General features: G+C 53.7%; 2 protein-coding genes across 6 annotated transcripts in view; both read right to left on the bottom strand.

Annotated features, from left to right (window-relative positions):
* Nucleotides 1-219: 219 nt before the first annotated feature.
* On the bottom strand, nucleotides 220-1,065 carry LOC120905586 (protein sister of odd and bowel-like). Its single transcript, XM_040316524.1, has one exon. It carries the CDS (start codon nucleotides 1,063-1,065, stop codon nucleotides 220-222), a length of 846 nt encoding a protein of 281 aa, XP_040172458.1.
* Nucleotides 1,066-1,482: 417 nt separating this feature from the next.
* LOC120906655 (serine/threonine-protein kinase tousled-like 1) overlaps nucleotides 1,483-18,594 on the bottom strand; it is a 76,415-nt gene continuing 59,303 nt past the window's right edge. For 4 of the 5 annotated variants that reach the window (XM_040318490.1, XM_040318492.1, XM_040318491.1 and 1 more), the window contains 7 exons: nucleotides 3,991-6,782; nucleotides 3,388-3,883; nucleotides 3,130-3,308; nucleotides 2,855-3,047; nucleotides 2,570-2,775; nucleotides 1,886-2,105; nucleotides 1,483-1,812 (listed from right to left, as the gene is read on the bottom strand). In XM_040318490.1, the coding sequence (XP_040174424.1) occupies nucleotides 1,507-1,812; nucleotides 1,886-2,105; nucleotides 2,570-2,775; nucleotides 2,855-3,047; nucleotides 3,130-3,308; nucleotides 3,388-3,883; nucleotides 3,991-6,782 (4,392 nt within the window). In that variant the 3' untranslated portion in view covers nucleotides 1,483-1,506. Of the gene's footprint in view, nucleotides 1,813-1,885; nucleotides 2,106-2,569; nucleotides 2,776-2,854; nucleotides 3,048-3,129; nucleotides 3,309-3,387; nucleotides 3,884-3,990; nucleotides 6,783-9,347; nucleotides 10,947-18,594 lie in introns of those variants that run through there. The other variant, XM_040318493.1, reaches the window with a different exon arrangement.

Here is an 18,594-nt window from a genome sequence, read left to right as displayed (position 1 = left end):
CGGGCAAACGAAACTATTTACAATTGGGTTAGCGTCTAGTCTAGGCGCCGCTCGCTGGGTCGCATCTGTAGCTGGAGTTTGTGTTCGGGTGGGTTGAAAAGGGGGAAGGGAATGTGTGTTTGTGTCGCTCTCCTAACAGTCCTACGGATCTAAGCTCGCTCACACACACACACACACACACACACACACACACATACACCAGTTGGCGCGCCTGGCCGGTTATTCCGTTCGCCAGTGGCGTCGGCCGGCGAGCAGGGCATGGGCGGCTGCGGCCGCTGCTGCTGCCGCCGTCGCTGCCGCCACAATCGAGGACGAGCCGGTGGAGGGTGGTGGCGACGAGGAGGGGGGGCCAGGTGGCGTCGCTGGCGGCAGTAGCAGCGTGCTGCTGTTGGCCGTGCTGGCCCCACCGCCGCCCCGCAGCAGCAGTAGATGCTGCTGGCGCTTCACCACTCCCTTCGCGACGGCGAGCCCCGCGAGTTGATTGATGTTGTTGCACTGCAGCAGAACGCTGGTGGTGGTGGTGGTGGTGGTGGTGGTGGTGCTGCTGGCAGTGCTGCAACCGTTCCTGTTGCCGCCGCCCACCTGATAGTGGTTGGGCAGGGGTTCGTCGCCTAGCGGTTGCAGCTGTAACAACGGCTGCTGCTGCTGTTGCTTGTTCGCGTTCGTTTGACGGCGCAGCAGGAGCGATTGATTGGTGAGGTTGAGCTGATGATGGTTGCCTGGCTGCGACTGCTGCTGCTTTATGATGATGCTTTTGCGGCCGCACCGAGCCGGCACTGTCGCCCCCGCCGCCTTCTGGTTGAACGATGACACCACGCTGGACGCAAGCTCCTCGGCGGCGGCGGCGGCGTGCAGCAGGCGCCGACCGTTCGCCGCGCGGCTGCCGAGGGGCGACGGAATGATGATGCCTTTTTTGGCGTGCACGCTGAACAGGCTGGCGGCCGGTGCTGCGGCGGCCGGTGCTGCGGCGGCCGGTTCGGCCGCCGCCATCAGTACAATGCGATCGTTCGTGCGGTTCGCCTGTTGCTGGATAGCGTCGCCGCCGCCGCCGCCACCGTTTGTCATCATCACGCGACCGATGGCGGACGACGACGACGACGAAGACGGAGGCAGTGGCGGTGGTGGTGGTGGTGGTTGCGGTGCCGGCGGTGCCGATGGAACCGGTGGCACCAGCAGCACCGAGCGATGGTTGCCCTCCCCACCGCCCCTTGTTGTCTTCGGTTGCGGTTGCGTCGAGCCCGGGGACAGGTGGGTCGGGCTGGCGGAAGCACATACAGACGGGACCGTGGCAGCGGTGGTGTTGGTAGTGGTGTTGTTGTTGGTGTGGATGGTGGATGCGACCACCGCCGACAGAGACGAGGGTGAGATCGAGGAAGCGCCCGACACGAGGGAGGTGGAAGGTGTCGCCGCCGCCGCCGCCGCCGCTACACCGGGCGGGAGGGCGGGACCGGCGGTCCCACCGCCCTTCCTGCTGCTGCTCACACCGCTACTGTGGTGGAAAAATAGCTAAGACGAGCTGGACTGGTTCATGTTGCCGAACATGCCGGTGGAAAAGGACGTCTGCTGGCCGATCTGATTGCCGCCGGCCCCGCCCGACCCGCCCGATCCACCGCCACCGCCGCCGCCGCCGCCGCCACCCCCGCCAGCGCCGGTACCGGTGCTGCTGCTGTTTTGGCCGCCGGCGTGCGCATTCTGCGCATTGGACGACCGGTTGTGCTTCGACACGGGCGGCTGCAGATACTCGTGCTTGGCCAGCGCGAACACGTCCATCCGGTCCTCCTTCCGGTACGCGAGACACCCCCGTATAAAGCTCTACAAGATAAAAGAGAGAGAGAGATAGATATTAGCTGCAGGGAAGGTACATTAAAGCGGAAACGAAACCTACCTTTGCCTCGTTCGACACGGTTGGCTTGTTGGCGAACTGCACCTCGGTCGCCTTGAGGATCGTGTTCTCCTCCAGGATCGTCGCCTGTGACTGATTGTGCCCGAACGGCTTCTTGCCGTACAGGCACTGGTAAAAGATGACGCCCACGCTCCACACGTCCACCTTGGACGAGATTTTCGGCGGATTCTTGCCGACCACGAAGCACTCCGGTGGCAGATACCTGGGGGCCCGCCCGCCACACGATGCGAGGAAAGAGGAGAATAGAAATGGGAGAAAGCATTAGCACACCGCTGGAAGGGGGAGGGGAAACAGACAGCACCGCACTACACTACACAGAGGGTGTGTTGTGTCGGGAACAAGTTTGCCTAAATCTCTAATTCCGGAGGGCTATTTTCACTATTTTGCTGCTTCAATTACACACACAAATACACCTCTATTCTCAACACTGCTACACATTGACTGAAACTTGTAGATGAATCTAAAACTAGCTCAACACTTGCAGAACAATGCTAGTGGATCGGGTTGCACCGAGCTAATCCAAATCTACGCAAAAAGGGGGTTCGTCGTCTACCGAAAACTCGTCTACCAACCACACAATCGCTCACACACGGTGTATACACGATAGGGGAGGGAAGGGGTTTGCCTTTGAGGGGGGAAGGAGGCTCACTGCGCTTCGTTGCTCACCAATAAGTTCCAGCACCTTGTGACGTAAGGTCCATACCATGGTCCGGGTTATAGTTCTCTTCGTCCATCACCTTCGACAGACCGAAGTCGGTAATTTTGATCTCACCGCACACGTTGCCCTCGGTGAGCAGGATGTTGCCCGGCTTCAGGTCGTAATGGATGATCGGCGGCTTGATCTCGTTCAGATACTTGAGCGCCGACACGACCTAGAAGGGAAAGAGATTAAACAAAAACCGGCATAAGTAAGCGATTTTGAGTCAGTCATTTGTAGCGTCGTGTACGCACCTGCATTATGATTGACCGTGCCTCCTTTTCCGGGATGGTTTTGTGCTGCTTCAGGTAAAAGTCCAGATCGTGCCCATCGCAGTACTCCAGCACGGTGCAGAACGAGTTGGCATCGATCTCGAACACGTCGTACAGCTTCACCACCCGCGGATGGTCGAGCGCCTTGTGGATGTTGTACTCCCGGAGCGCATGTCTGTGCAGGAGGGGAGAGAGAGCCGCGGGTTTTAGTAGTTTTCAAAACAAAAAAAAGACAACAAACCAAGCCTTGAACTTACTTGATGTAGTTCGCCTTCTTGTCCTCCTTCCAGTCTTTGTTGAGCTGGTGCACCTTGCACGCGACGTACCGCTGCTCCTTCAGGTCGAACGCTTTGTGCACCTCGGAGAAGCCGCCCTTGCCGAGCAGCATCAGCAGCAGGTACCGATCGTTCAGCACCGGGTGATTGTTGAAGCGTGACTGTTGTGAAGAGAGCAAGCCGTTAGTACACCTGAACAACGCTGAACTATCCTGCGCTGAACATCAGCCCCACACCCACCTGATCCTCGTTGTGTATCCGCTTCAGCTCGCGGATGTGCAGGTTCCGCTCCCGCTCGAGCTTCTCCATCTCGAGCTGCAGGTCGGCGTCCTCCTTCTTCAGCGCGCTCTGGCGCAGCTTCAGTATCTCGTCGCACTCGTAGTACTCCTGCAGCGTGAACGTGCTGCTGCTGCTGACGACCGGGTCCGGCTTCAGGAACGTGCTGTCGTTGCCGTTGTGCAGGGCCGATCCGCCGCCCCCGCTGCCGACGCTGCCCGCACTGGCGCCTACCACGCCGCCGCTGCCCATCGCCACGACCGCGCCGGTACCGACGCCCGCACCGCCCGGCCCAGTGCCGCCCCGATCGCCGGCCCCGCCCGTGCCGCCCGCACCGCCGCCCGTCGCCGACGAGTTGTTGCGCTTGCGGCCGCCCTCGCTGTTCGTCGGTCGCTTCTTCATCAGCAGCTTCTTCTGCCGGTCGATCTCCTCCCGCTCGGCCGTGATCTCCTCCTGGCGTCTGCACGATTGGAGGTTGAGAAGAGAGAAAAAACAGGTTAATTCCACTACTCTCTCCTTGGTTTTGCCGAGGGTGTACGGTGAACCCCCGAAGCAGGTGTTACTTACTTGGCCAGCTCCTGAAACGCGTACCCGTCCGTCCAGTTCTCCTGGAAGGTGGCGCCGACCCGCTGCGTCACAAACTGCCCGAGCCGCAACCGGTTCTGCATGCACTTCTGGCGCGCCTCCTTCTTCTCGATGTTGCTCTTCTGCTTCAGCAGCTTCTTCACCACCTCGACGCACTTGCTGATCTGGCTCTTGTGCTGCTCGATCGCCTTCTGGTGCACGCTCAGCTGGCACTTCTGCTCGTCCGACAGCCGGGACAGCTCGTCCACCCGCGTCCGGCTGCTCTCGAAGTCGTGGTCCCGCTCGGTAATGTCCGCCTGCGTCAGGTCGGTCTGCACGAACTTGGTCAGCATCAGCGTGGTCGGCGTGGTCGGGGCCGCGCCGGTCGAGGCGGATGCGCCGCCCGGCTGCTGCTGCCCGAACTTGCCGCTGCCGAAGCTGCCGCCATTGTTGCTACTGCTGTCGCTCTGCTGCCCGCCGGTCGTGTTGGTGGAGGAGGAGGAGGAGGTGGTGGTTGCCTGATGCTGCTGCAGCTTCTGCCCAATTGACTTGGTGGTGGTGACTACCGCACCGCCCGGTAGCTGGAGTATGGAATTGCTGGTCTGGGCCCCGATGCTGCTGTTGTTGCTCGTCGTCGAGGTGGCGGCGGCCGCGGTGGTCGTGGTCAGCGGCACGTTGGTGCTGCCGATCCCGCTGCTCGCCAGGTCGCCGCCGCTGGGCGTGGTCGTCCCGGTCGCGGTGACGGCGGCACCCCCGTTGCTGCTGCTGTTGCTGCTCGTGTTGCACGACACGAGCGTCACGCGCTGATGGTGGTGGTCGGCGGCGGCGGCGGCGGCGGCGGCCCCCGCCGCATTGCAGTTGCTCGGCGCCGTCGTCCCCGTGCCCGGCGTGTGGTTGTTCGTCGCCCCACCGGCCGTCGGCTGCGCTTGGGCCTGCGGATCTCGCTGCTGCGCCGGTCCGGCGGACGCCGGCTGCTGCTGCCCGGTGCCGGTTTGCTGCTTCTGCTGACTGGCCGACGCTGCCGTCGGCTTCTGGTGCATGAGCGACGAGGTGGTGCTGTTGCTGCTGGACACGAGCACGATTCCCGGCTGGTACTGCTGCTGCTGCTGCTGCACGGCCGTGCCGGTCGTGCTGACCACCGCCGTGCTGACCAGCGGCGTTATGATGGGCGACAGGACCGTCGTCGCCGACGGGGTAGAGGTGGCGGCCGCCTGTTTCGCCGCCTCGACTGCCGCGGCCGCCGCCGCCGCCGCCGACATGGCGGTCGAGACGGATGGAGGAACTAGTACGGAAGCGTTGTTGCCACTGGCCGGGTTGTTGCCCACCGACGGCGAGGAGGGCGCGGACGAGACGGCCGCCGCCGCCGCCGCCGCCGCCTGCTGCTGCCGCTGCGTTCGACTGCTGCCGCCGGTGGTGAACAGGTCCGACGCAGCACCAGCGTTGTGGCCGTTGTTGTTGTTGTTGTTGTTGCTGTTGTTGCCATTGCTGCCCACCGGCAGCAGCGGCGTCGTCTGTGGACTAGGGGGGTACATGGGATACTGCGGGTTGGGGCTTTTGCGGGCAGGGCCGGTACCACTGCCAGCGGTGCTGCCGGTCGTCCCACCGCCCCCGCCGCCCCCGGGATCCACGTGCGGCGAATTGTTGGATATTGCTCCTAACGCGCTACTGTTGCTGCCGCCGGCAGTGTTGCCAGCGGCGGCGGCGGCTGAGGCGGCACCGCTACCACTGCCACCCCCGCTGCCGACCGCGGTGATCGTGGTGGTGATGCCACCGACCAGCGGGCTATTAGTGCTACTGGACACGCGGGGCGACGACGCGGCCGCCGGCATCCCCGGGTGTTTAGAAAAATAATCGTTTATCTTCTTATTATCACTGAGGGGCGGCAGCGTCAGCCGCAGACCCTTTATATTATCTCTACTATCACGAAAATGACCTCCGCCTGCCGCTCCCCCCGCCCCGGGGCCGCCTCCGCCCGGGCCGCCATTGTCGTCCGGTGCCTTCCGCTTGCGCTTGCGCTCGGACGCCGCCCGCGACACCTTCTCCGAGGGGGGCGTCGACCCGATGGCCAGCCCGGCCGCCACCGCACTCATCATGATCGCGTCCTGCTCCTTGTCGCTGTGGGACGAGCCGGTGCTCATGTTCGAGTCCTGATCCTTGTTGTTGTTCTGATGGTGTTGCTGCTGCTGCTGCTGCTGCTGGTGGTGGTGGTGGTGGTGATGGTGTGTGTGATGGGCGTGATGCTGCTGCTGCTGCAGCCCGCTACCGACGGGTATGGGAGGATGTAGGGCGGGCGTCGTCGTGCCGCCGGCTGTCGCTACCGCCACACCGGCCGTCGTCGTGGTCGTGGTCGTCGTCGGCTGGGCCGCGTCCACCAGGGAGCTGCTACTGCTCTTGGCACTGCCCGTCGCCGTACCGCCGTTATTGCTGCCCGCTGCTGCTCCACCACCACCGCCCGCACCGCCGCCGCCGCCGTTACCGCTGCCGCCACCGCCCAGGACAACGGCAATCGCTGCCGCGGCGGCAGCCGACGTCTGCTGCTGTTGCTGCTGGTGCGAGCTCAGCACTTGCTGGTGCTGCTGCTGCTGCTGATGATGCTGCTGCTGCTGCTGATTGCCACTGTTAAAGTGCTGCGGATGATGATGATGCGATTGTTGCTGCTGTTGCTGTTGCTGCTGCTGCTGCTGCTGGAGATGATGCGACGTATGGTGATGGTGTGATGCAGCTTGGTCGACTTGGCCAACTTGTTGTACTATTGTTGTTTGTGGTGCCATCTGCAGCTGCGTACCGGCCGACATCTGCTTTGGCAGGGACAGGACAGGAACAGTTAACACATGCGGAGAGCAAGAGAAAGAGAAAACACAATCGAGAACGTTAGAAGAGGAAAATCGTGAAGAGGAAGGCAAGAAGGCTGTTTCGAGGAACTCCCTCCCTCGCTGCGTGGCCCGCGTGAGCATTTATCCCAATGGAAGTGTTCTCCTGACGCACGAACGGTAGCGGTGTTTGTGTATATGTGTGCATGCCAGGATGCGTGTGAACGGTAGTCGAAAGAGGAAGCCGGAGCAATAGGATCATGCTACGGGCATGAAAACGATTCCACTCAACGTTCAACACTTTTCGTATCGAAGAAGAAGGAAATGGAGAAATTACACATTCTTTATTCGTTTCTATTGAGTAGCAAGAATTGATGACATAAGTACCCAAACATAGACGGAATTCATATGTATTCAATGCAGTAGGACTTTGATTATCCGTGTCGCTTCAAAACTGCATTTTTTCAGTTAATGGATTCCCACAACAACAAAAAAACTCTCGAAATGCTATTTATTCCTCTAGTTAAATTTGGATAAAATTGTTGTAAAATGCTGGATAAAAATTTCCATAGTAATATACAATTATTGTTGTTATTTGATATTAAAAGTAGAGAGTGCAGAACACCAAGAAGCTCTGTTTCAAGTTATAATCTGTTTCAAGTTACAGTCGTTGCCACCAAATTTTGGCTCTAAGGCATCAATTTTTGACAGTGCGCATGAATTTTTGCCTCTAAGGCATGAATTTTTGACTCTAACGCACCTATTTTTGTCTGTAAGTCATCAATTTTTGACTCTTGTAGGAATAATGACAATTTTACAAGGTATTTAAGCAGATTTTTAACAATTGTTACTCCACAACACATAAAAAATACAAAAGCTGTGTAAATTGATTGTTTCTTGAGAAAAAATGATGATATTTTAGAATTTCTTAAGCTTTTGTTTACAGCTGAAAATACGTGCCAATTTTTTTCACTTCATTAAAACTGCCAAAATTGGCAAAAGAATTGTTTTATTTTAAATTCTATCTATACAATTATTTACCTATTAACTTAATTTCAATCATTTCAGAACACACAGTTTCAGAAATTACATAAAATTTTGATTGACTCACAGTCAAAAATTGATGCCTTCGAGGCAAAAATCGTGAAACGCTGTCAAAAATTGGTGCCTTCGAGACAAAAATAAGTGAGTTAGAGTCAAAATTTAGCGGCAACGACTGTATAAGTAAGGGCGATATCGTTGTCGTAATGAATCATTTCAAATTCAGACGAAAATCAAAACTGTAATATTAAACTGAAGAACTTAGATATCCATTTTCCACGTCTTCCCCTACACATGAGCGACATTTTATACAGCAGTAGCCTTAGGAGTAGAACTTGAAGTCGTTACGGAATCCATCTTCCCTGAACACATGTACAAACAACAACAAAAAAGCAACATTGCATACACACATACGCACCTACATATACGTATACAAGCTGTGGTAAAAATAAATTAGGAAGAGAAATTAGACCAACACACGTGTGCATGTGCAGGGTTAGCCGTTAGGAGTGGGCTAAAGCAGCAGGACATGCACAGCACACCGTCCGTTGATTCCCCTCTGGTTGCGCAGAGTGACTCGGGGCAAGAGGGGGGGGGAGTGTTGTGACACACACGGTTATGCGATTATGGATTTATTTCGATCGACCATGAGTCGAAACAAAAAAAAAACACAACAAGGAAACAATTCACATCATGGCGGCCGGATAGCGATCCGGAAAGCTGAGAGTGCTTGAGTGCTCGATTGAAATGAGACGGCAGAAGAAAAAAAATGCTATTCCGTATCTTGTGTGTGGCTGCATCTTGATACACACAAGCGCGCGCGCGAACACGCTACCGAAGCAGCAATTAGTTTGACAGCTTACGACCAACACAACACAACACAACAATAAAGTGAAGTGAAAAGTTATCGCACTCGATCGATCCACACAAACACTCACACACACACACACACCCTGTATACATTATCCGCAAATGTGAGTGCCATCGAGCACACGCTAGGAGCTGTGCGGCCGCAAAAGCAACACACAAATAAAACAACAGTACCGTGCACTCACCCCTAAGGGCTCCGCTCCCGCACACGGCCTCCATCGCACCGATACAGTGCTAGCAAACACACATCTTCCCCGCCCGCCCCCTCGCATCAAGCTAACGTACACAAACCCAACTGACAGTTTTGCCGAACCAGTGAGCACCCGAAAAGGACTCACGCTACTCTCTCGCTCGCCACACGGCACCGCGCGCTCTGATTCGCAAAACATCGTACCCTTGCCATGGCTTCTTGTTTTTATTTTTCTATTTTTCTTCTGCTAAGTATCCCTCTTTTGCGCTCTTGCTCTCTCACTCTTTCTCTCTCCCCACACACTCACTCTTTCTTTCTCTCTCGCTATTTCTCTCTCTTTCTCTCTCTCGACCATCTGTTTCCCTTTTCTCCGAAAACCAACATAAACACACGCACGCACACACACACACACACACGGAACAGAACAATTTCAAACACTTTTCTATTACCGTATGGACAACATGGCTCCCTCCTTTGCTCCGTGCGTGCTTCGTACGCGACCAAACGGGTAACAAACGATTTGGCCGGGTCGATGTGGAAGCGACGCGAGCACGATGATCGAGATTCAGGAGTCCACTACCTTCTCTCGCTCTCTCGGTTTCGGTAACGTGATGCGGGTTCGAGATGAGGCGCGACAACTACGTCAAATAGCGAAAAAGCCAACACAATACACACACACACACGCGCGCACAAAATCGTTTTCCTGTGGTACCCACCGCCGCCGCCGCCACCACCACCTTCACACCCTTCGGTACTGGTTGCTCTCCCGTGGGCTCGAGCACACACACCACACTAGCCGTTCGTTTGATTTGACAACTGCGGCTACCTGCACGATACGCGTCTATTGCACCACCGACAAACAAACCTAAAACGGCCTGTTTAATGGCGACAAATTGGCGTAGCATGTAGCCACACACACACAGCATGCAGTAGTACCCCACTCGTACTTGTCGAGCGTGTAAAGCCCGCGTAGAACAGAATTTTCACCACAACACCACAACAGACACAAGAGATAACGCGCGGGATTGTGAAAAAGGGAGAGAGAGAGGGGGGTGCGGGGTGAATTTTCTTGAGCTGCACACTAGTTCAAACACCTCCCTTCCCCTCTGCCGCACTGCTGCTGGTCGATTTCTTTCTACTTCTTCTTCTTTTGTTTCATTTAAGTTATTTGTTGGTTTGTTTGTTTGTTTGATTGTTTTTGACACGAGGTGTACTACACCGCCGCACGGAAGCGAGGAAGCGGCCGCAAGGTTCCCAACCCTGCTGGGAGCGGTGGGGTAGTGGGGTGAAGGCAGGAAGAGCCGAGCTGTGAGGCTTGGATGTATAAAATCGGTGCCCTTTCGTGCCCGACCAGCCGTCGTCGTCGTCGTCGTCGTCACGGGCAGGCTACACTTCAACACTGGACTAACTGCTTCTCTTCTCTTCGCACACCGAGACCGAGACGAGACTGACTTTACACACAAACACAACAGCACCGAACCCGGTTGACAACGTGTGCGGAACCACACAACCGTCATTCTCTCTCTCTCTCCTTTATTTTGTTTCTCGTTCTTTCATTATAGCAGGCTGTATATTTTTATTTCTCCCTGTTTTTTTCCTGTGTATGTGTGTATACGTCTGTGCCCCATCCCTGTCTCGCTCACGCGCGTGTGAACGAGAAAGTAAAACGCAGAGAGCGGCGAGCACGCAGAGACGCAGGCGTGCGCCTTCACGCGTACACCAACACCAGAGCATGGTACGGCATTTTCCCGACTGGTCAGTGGCGCTAGTTTGCTCCCACTGGGGCTGCTTCCATTTGCAATCACACCTCAACCGAACAAGCAATTGGACATATCAAAATGTATAGATTTATGTCATTTCGATAAGATCGATAACGAGCTGTTGATAAGGGACAGCGTCCGTTGGGCCATGGGAACTGTCAAAACAAAATGACGGAAGCGCATTTGATGATGGCTGAAATAAACCGATCACAAAAACCCATTGTATGTGCCGAATGCGGTTCTACTAAATGCCTACATTATCACATTTTAACACACAAACACATAGTTGAACTGCATCGTTCGGCTAAGATTTAGCTCTGCGTGTGTGTGTGTGTGTGTGTGTGTGTGTGTGTGTGGATTGTTGTATGATGTTTCGCGTACTATAATTTCCCCTTTCGATCACTGTTCGGGACAGACGGCGGCAACGGTTCGCTGCTCAATTGAGAGAGCGCGCTTAAGCAGCGTACACGCACCCACCGCAAACACGTCGGCAGTATAACACAAAAAATGGCACTCTCTCTCTCTCTCTCTCTCTCTCTATCTTTCCATCGTACAATCTCCTCACCGGGACCGTTTTTATTGCCCATTTTGCTCGGGCCGTCGCTTTGATCCTTAACACTTTGCGCAATTGTAATCTCCATATGTGTGTTAGGCTCTTTCGCTTTTCTCCGCTCCAGAGAGAATGTGATAGAGAGAGAGAGAGAGAGAGAGAGAGAGAGCTCGCGGCGGTGTGGAGCGATCGTGGCGATACCCCCAGGGAGCCCGTGAGCAAACAACGGTGAGCAAACTTGAAGCAGAGCAGAAAATATAAATAAATAAATAAATAACACTATCAAACCTAGCTGCGCCGGGGACACGGGCCGCCCTCCTCCAGTTGGCGAATTGTAGGCACAACAAAACTGCCGCACACGCGAGTGCCCCACTACCACCAACACACACTCGCGCACACTGAAGGCAGTGTGGTTGGTGGGCACATTGCAGGGGGGGGGGGAGGCACCACCAGACCAGAGTGTGAATCAAACCCGTGGTGTGTGTGCGCGCTTCCCATATTTGTGTCGCGTTTAAAGAGATACTTGTGTGTTTATAATGTATGCAACGGCGGCGCGATACGGTTGCGGGGACGCAAAAGCACAAACAATTCAATTTCCAGCCCCGGCAGGGCAAGGGTGTGGCAGCAGCGGAGGCAATAATGGGGGAAAGGGGGGATTGGATAGAATGAAAGAAAAAAAAACACACACACACAGAAGGCTACCCCGAAACGGAACACGTTCACCGTACCCTACACCGCGTGCGATGGTGATGATGGTCGGCCAACGCAATCGGAAGCAATATGGCTGACGGAGGCACAGACGCACACACAAACCGCGACAAGATGGCGACGAAGGTGGGTCGCGGGACAGGGCTATGAAATACAGCCGGTCGTCCGCTTTCTTTTCGGCCGATTGGTGGCCACTTCGTACAAGTCAGTTTATAGTAGGGAAGGGGGTGGAAGAGGCACACGATAATGGCCACTTTTATTACGTACTTTCTTAGACACCCCCCCCCACCCTTAAACAATACCACCAAAAGCCCCCTCCGCCATCGCTTTTGTTGGTGAGATTTGGGAGGCTGTCCGCAAAGGCGCCGCCACAACGCATCCACTGGCAGCTGTCACAGGGGCTTATTGGGCCGGAAGTGTCCCGGGCCTTTTTCCAAGGCCCATCCTAAAACTAAACAGCCCCCACACCCCACCCGCGAACGATCCGACGACGTGGCAAAAAGGTTCGTCGTCTCCTTCCGCCTCGGAAATGGTGCAAAAATGGCAGCCGCAAAACGGGTAACTAGGGTGGTGTGTGAGTACATGCCGGCGTTTTTCGGTGAGCGAAACCAACCGGGGGCGAAGAAAATAGATTTCGAAAGTCGACGAACTCTCTTGCAGGGAGAAAATGCCGATTGAAAAGCCAAGTCTTCCATCATTTCGTTTTGCGGTGTATTTATGGCGTTTCAAAGCGCACGAGGTGCCTAAGGTGCATCTTGCAGAAGGTATGCGGTAGCTCTGAATCAAACATCACTTGTGGCCGTTTGGAATCAATGACCTTCCTGACTTACCAGTAATTAATCATCAAAGTAGCGGTATGGCCGCAGTTCCTAATTCAGGTTTGTTTTTAGTTATACAATTGTATGGATACATTGAGCTGATCGTTCATCATTGGACATCTGCAGTCAGTCATCTGCGTCTTAATGTCTGGCACATTATCATTAGCAATGTATTGGCTACTAGACTGCCTAGATTATATAAGAAGAGTTTTAGAACAGCAGAGTTTGAGTTCAACACTTGATGTCCTGGATTCTCATGTCCCAATGACGAACGTCTCTCCAACCTGTAGGTTCCCAGTTCAAGTTTGACTTCACTGCTCTACTTCAACAACACTGTACGAAACTTATCCAGAGCTCTGGGAAATATTAGGAGATGAAGAATTGCAGACTAAAACCAAATTACTGTACAAACGGAACAATAATGCTGTTGCCACGCCAGACTTGTCGCTATCGGAATTTCCATTATTCAAACAACCAGAGAGTGAGAGAGAGAGCATCAGCTTATTCGCAAGCGGAGCAAAGTACAACCAAATCGAGCCTACACTACACGCCTCTTAAAAGAAAATCTGCTGCCCAGAGATCGGAACTGCTACCTATTGCTTTATCAAGTGTACCGTCAGTGTGAGTGCCCCTTTGCTGCGAAATTCCACGTTGCGAGGAGAGCAGTGAAAATCGAGCTCTGGTCACTTGATCATTTGGGTGCGGGAGGCAGACACAAACCGACGCACACGCAAAACACACAGACACAAATGCGCAGAGAGGTGGTGGTGGTGATGGTGGTGGTGGTGCCAGCAACACGGATCAATTGACGTCCCATTTTGCCGACCCAGCGCGTACGGGTGCGCGTGCGAGAGCAGAAAAAGAGACACCCAACATCGGTATCGGCTGGAAAGTTGTCCAATCTGTTACTAACCTTCTAGACCCTGTTCGCACACACACACACACACATACACGAGCGGAGAGGCCTACTACTAGGACGGAGGCCTGTTCTGCCTTAGTTTTTCGCGTATTTTCCCATGCAAAGAGTGCTGGCACACACAGAGTAAGGTTTCCCGGGAGTTGGGAGCTTGAGCGCTACCCAACTGTAACTGAGAGATGTAGCGGTGAAGCATACCAATGATTACTTGTGCAACAATCCCTGGTGGGACCATACACACACACACACTCCCTCTCAGACAAACGCCGCCGCCTCGATCTAGTTCCTCCGCTTCAGGGGTTTTTTTCTCTTCATACCGATCAATGCTCTCAGACAATCGATCTGATAGTGTATGTAACGGTGGAGACTAGCGAACTAACCCCTTGCAGTTTCAGTTACTGCTCTTCATTAGATGGAGAAACGTTAGGGGTCGTTGCATGACGGTGAGAAAACATTGACGTAAAACGGTTTTATTGTTTGCCATTGCAAATCGTTGAGATTCCAACGATATATGTCTGGCTCGTCCCAAGAAAGAAGACATCCATATCTTTTAGTTACTAGTACATCTTCATTTTGATTATGTGAATGCTTCAACTATCCATGCTATCACAATGTTTAAGATGTCCAAGACTTGTTAATGCCATGAAGAGACATCCTACCAACTACTTTCAACAAACTCTTTAGTCTAACCATGATACCGTGATACACTTCCTAACCTAACCGAGGTCCTACCGGAGCCAGGTCGGACGTAAAACCATCCATTCTTATCTGGTTCACGACAACCTTTATCGTGTCTTGAGTCACCACCCGCTGTTGGTACGCACATGACTTTCCAAATTCCATCCGTCGAAACAACCGAAAATCGTGTGCCCGAGGAATTTGGTTTGGACCCTTTAGGCACACTCAAATACGCGAGTGGCTGTGAGTTTGAGTGTACCGAACAAACAGTTACGGGGCTGTGGGGACCATCATGGTATGAATTGTAAATGCGATTGAAGGGAGCTGTAAGACCCACCGCACTGCTCAGGAGGGTGGTGATAGCTGTGCTCTCGATACATACTTGCCGCGCCTGATTGCAACTTCATCGTCTGCCCCCCCCCCCCCCACCCTCCGCAACCCACTTATGCGCACACACTAGTAGGACAATCTCGGCAGCAAATATTGGAAGATTGCAGCACCACACCACACCAAACCCCAGTGGAAACCTCCAATCCACACACACACACACACACTCGTCGAGGCAGAGCCAACTAGGCAATTAATTTATGGATCGTTATCATTAGCTTGATCAGTGTGCTCGGGCACGAAACAAACCCTCCTTTCCTTACCGCTCCTCCTCAGCAAAATCTCAACCTCGCTCTAACGACCAACGACCACGGAACGAAACGTCCCCACCCAGGTCCAGAGAGCCCAGAGAACATCACCCGGCAAGGGGGCCGGGGGGGGGGGAAGTGGACGAGGGTTGCTCTTCCAAAGCACTAGCCGGTCACAGCGGAAGGCACTAATAGTCTCACCTCGCCGTGAGTGTGTGTGAGTTCGTAGTAGGGTGCAGGCACTGCGCGACTACGCATATCCGACGAGAAGGGCGACCAGGGGGAACAGGTTGCGGAGGTTCAGCCGCAGCTGCATACACACAGCAGCAGGGCAGGCGACCCGATGCAAATGAGCGTTAGTGGGGAAGCTTTGTCTTAGTTATTCTTTTTTTTTTTGTTTCACCCCTCAGATATACCGCGACGTACGTCGCTTACTCCACACCCGTCACGCGCCGGTTGTGAAGCAGCGCTGAGCACGAGAGAACCCCGAAGCATTCCCAAAACCTGCACACACGCACACTGCTATCTTGCTAGCCTGTTAGACGCAGACATACACACTCTCACATAGCGCCTCGCAGCTCCTTCCGCTTCCGCCGGGAGGTGGTTTTGCAGGCTTTGGCAGGCGAAGATGGTGTGTCGAGAGACACGCGGTGCAACGATTTTGCTGCCTCTGGACTCTCAAAGAGAGCGAAAAAGAGAGAGAGAAATTACCGCTGTATGTCTGTGTGTCTGAGTTGGTACTTTTTTGGGCCTACGAGAAAGGGGTTGGAGCTCAAAACAGTCGATTGGAGGCACTGCGAATTGTGCGAATGCAAACTAGCAGCGCGATAAGCGACGTAAGAGCTAAAAGGAGATATCGTTAGGAGATATCCAATCCATTTCAAAACCAAACGTTTGATCAAAATTCGAAGCTCCAGCATTATCATGAAGATGTGCGTGCTAAAAATACCATTTCTCAAGTGAATTAGCCAACAAAAAAAAAAAAAACGTCCACGATGACGCCGTCTCCGGCCCATCATCCTGGGCTGGGCAGATTTGCGCCCATTAAGCTGCCAGAGTTACAACCAATTAAACGCAACCCAGCACAGACGGCGGTGTTATTATTTTCGCAACGAATGTGTGAAAACCAATCCGCTCGCCCGCTTGCTGTACCAACCCTTCCCTATTTCCTTCCGCTCTAGTTTTAGTGTAAAAACAACCCCGTCCGGGTGATATAAATACCCTGCGGGGTCATGTCGCCACCATGATCGATCCAAAGGAATGAAGAAACAAAAAGAAACAGGCATGAAACGCGAGTGCCGTAAGCTGATGCCATCATTATTCAGTAGTCACCACCACCACCACCACCACAACACTACTAGCGCTGCTTCGCGAGATTGTATCAAAATGTGTTGCAGAAAAAGAAGAGAATAAAAATTGTATATACATACACACCAACAAAAAAAAACATCAAGCGAAGCGCACACATTTCTTTTAAGGTCATGTTCGTAGCAACAGCAGCAGCAGCGACGGACATATATACCCAGCGAGCCGCTCCGTATCATTCCAGGCCCTTGCACGCACAGCATGTCTGAGCCGATCTTCTGTTGGTGTTGGTGCAAGCGAGCTACCTATTTTGCTGTCACGAGTGAGAGAGCGCCAGAGAGCGCGCGAGAGAGAGAGAGCGAGCGAGCGCGCGCCGCGCGTGCTTCAGTGAGATCAAAACAAACCATAAACGTTGGAGACATCAACAACACAGCACACGCACCACCGGGCGGCACTGGCACAGCTCTCTGTCTACCCGTTGACTTCCCCAAGGCAACCGGCGACACCCACTGCTGCTGCAGCTGCTGGTTTGACCGGTGTGTGTGTGTGTGTGTGTGTGTGTGTGTGTGGGTACCAAAGGAGTTGAACCCACCATGCGGAGAAGCGCAACCAGTACTATTATTCGTGTTTTGGGAATCCAGCCATACATTGCGCACACGGAAAGAGGTGCCATTTTATTACTGCCATCTTGGTCCAGTAATCGTTCTGTGTAGCTGGGGGGGGGGCTCTGCCGTCCTTGACGGGCGGAGTTACGTGGATTGATATCGCTACCTACACATCCCGCCGCCGCGGGGAGGTATTTCGGTTGTCTAAAATGGTGAGTGACTACAATCGCTGGACACCACGAACCCTCTCATTCGTACAACACACACTTTGGCTTTGCTCAGCTGTGTGTGCAACCAACGCAGGCTGTCAATTTTATTACACAAAATGACACAAGAAAATCGGTCACCAGGAAAACTCCTTTGAAGTCCTCTTTTGCGCCTCTACTAGAGCTGCTGGAACAAGGAACGCGAAGCGTGTAGCGTTGATTTCGCCTCGATAACGCGAGCATCTCGTCACCCACGGAGATCTGACGCTATCAGATGGCCGATGACGCAAATGGACTGCGCCTCAGCAAACGTGGAAGTCACTTCCGCGGCCCCTTAATCTACCACAGCATCATCCCACCCGCTTTTATTTGGTCTTATCGTGCCTTATTAGTGGATAATGTGTTGCAATCATCATGGCCGCCGGCCCGATTCCAAGGGGACAGCCATTACCACTCACCTGATGGACCACCCTCCTCCCTCTTTAACCTTAGCAATCTGTGTGGCAAAAAGCAGTGGATCCTTTCATCGCCGCCATCGATTATCGCGTGGTGTGTAAAAAAATGGTAATAATGAAAAAAAAACACACAATAAACGCTTCCACTCTTCGCCACCCCGTACGAGACCCATCAACATACACACACACACACACAAGCACAAAGTCGAGAAGATGGGTGCTAGTGGTGACACGTGGGGACAGGAGAGAGGCTTAAGAAAAAGGTGATTTATTCGATGGCGTTCGGGAACGAGCGACCGAGCGATAGAGTGAGCGCGCGCGCGCGCTCCCTCCCACCTCCATGCTTTGCCGGAGACGACGAGCGCACACATCAGTGCGCACTTCATTTGCTGCTGGTTAGTTAGACCGAGCCGCGGTCGCGTTAAATGATTGAATGCGTAATATATACACACACACACACACAAACTGAAACGGGGGAGAGAGAGAGACGGAGGAAGCAAGCGGACAAGCGAAGCAAAACCCGGCGGCGGCAGATGCTACTCGCTGGTTAAGAAAATGGAGAAAAGCAACAAGCCAAATGTAGAGGGGGGGGGGGAAAACGAAGAAGAGAAAGAGTGAAACCAGCGAGGCAAGAAAGGAAGAAACCGATGAAACCGACCAGCATGGATAACAAGAACAGGGGAAGAATTCTAAAAGACTGAAAAGAAAACGACAAAAGGAAACAATGAAGAGGGACACACACACACACACACAACCGACGAACGGGAGCGAACGGCCATATTTGGTAAAAACAAAGTTCTAGTAGCTGGAAACAACACAATCGGGGGAGCGAGCGGGGTCAGGCATTAACAAACTGCTAAGCGTGTGAGTCAACTGTACAGCTCATCCATTTTGTGGCAGATTGATAAACGTTGCCCATACCGTCCCTTCCTTCAATCATTCAAATGATCTTGTGCAGGGGGGCTGGCTTGTGGTTTGAATTGTCAAATAATTTCACGTTTTCAATCTTCTATTTTGCTGATTAAAATTAGCGACAGGCAGCATATTTATGCGATTTTGC

Source organism: Anopheles arabiensis, chromosome X (genome assembly GCF_016920715.1).
Source record: "Anopheles arabiensis isolate DONGOLA chromosome X, AaraD3, whole genome shotgun sequence".
NCBI classification, from domain to species: Eukaryota; Metazoa; Arthropoda; class Insecta; order Diptera; family Culicidae; genus Anopheles; species Anopheles arabiensis.
This window is presented reverse-complemented; position numbering and strand designations above follow the sequence as displayed.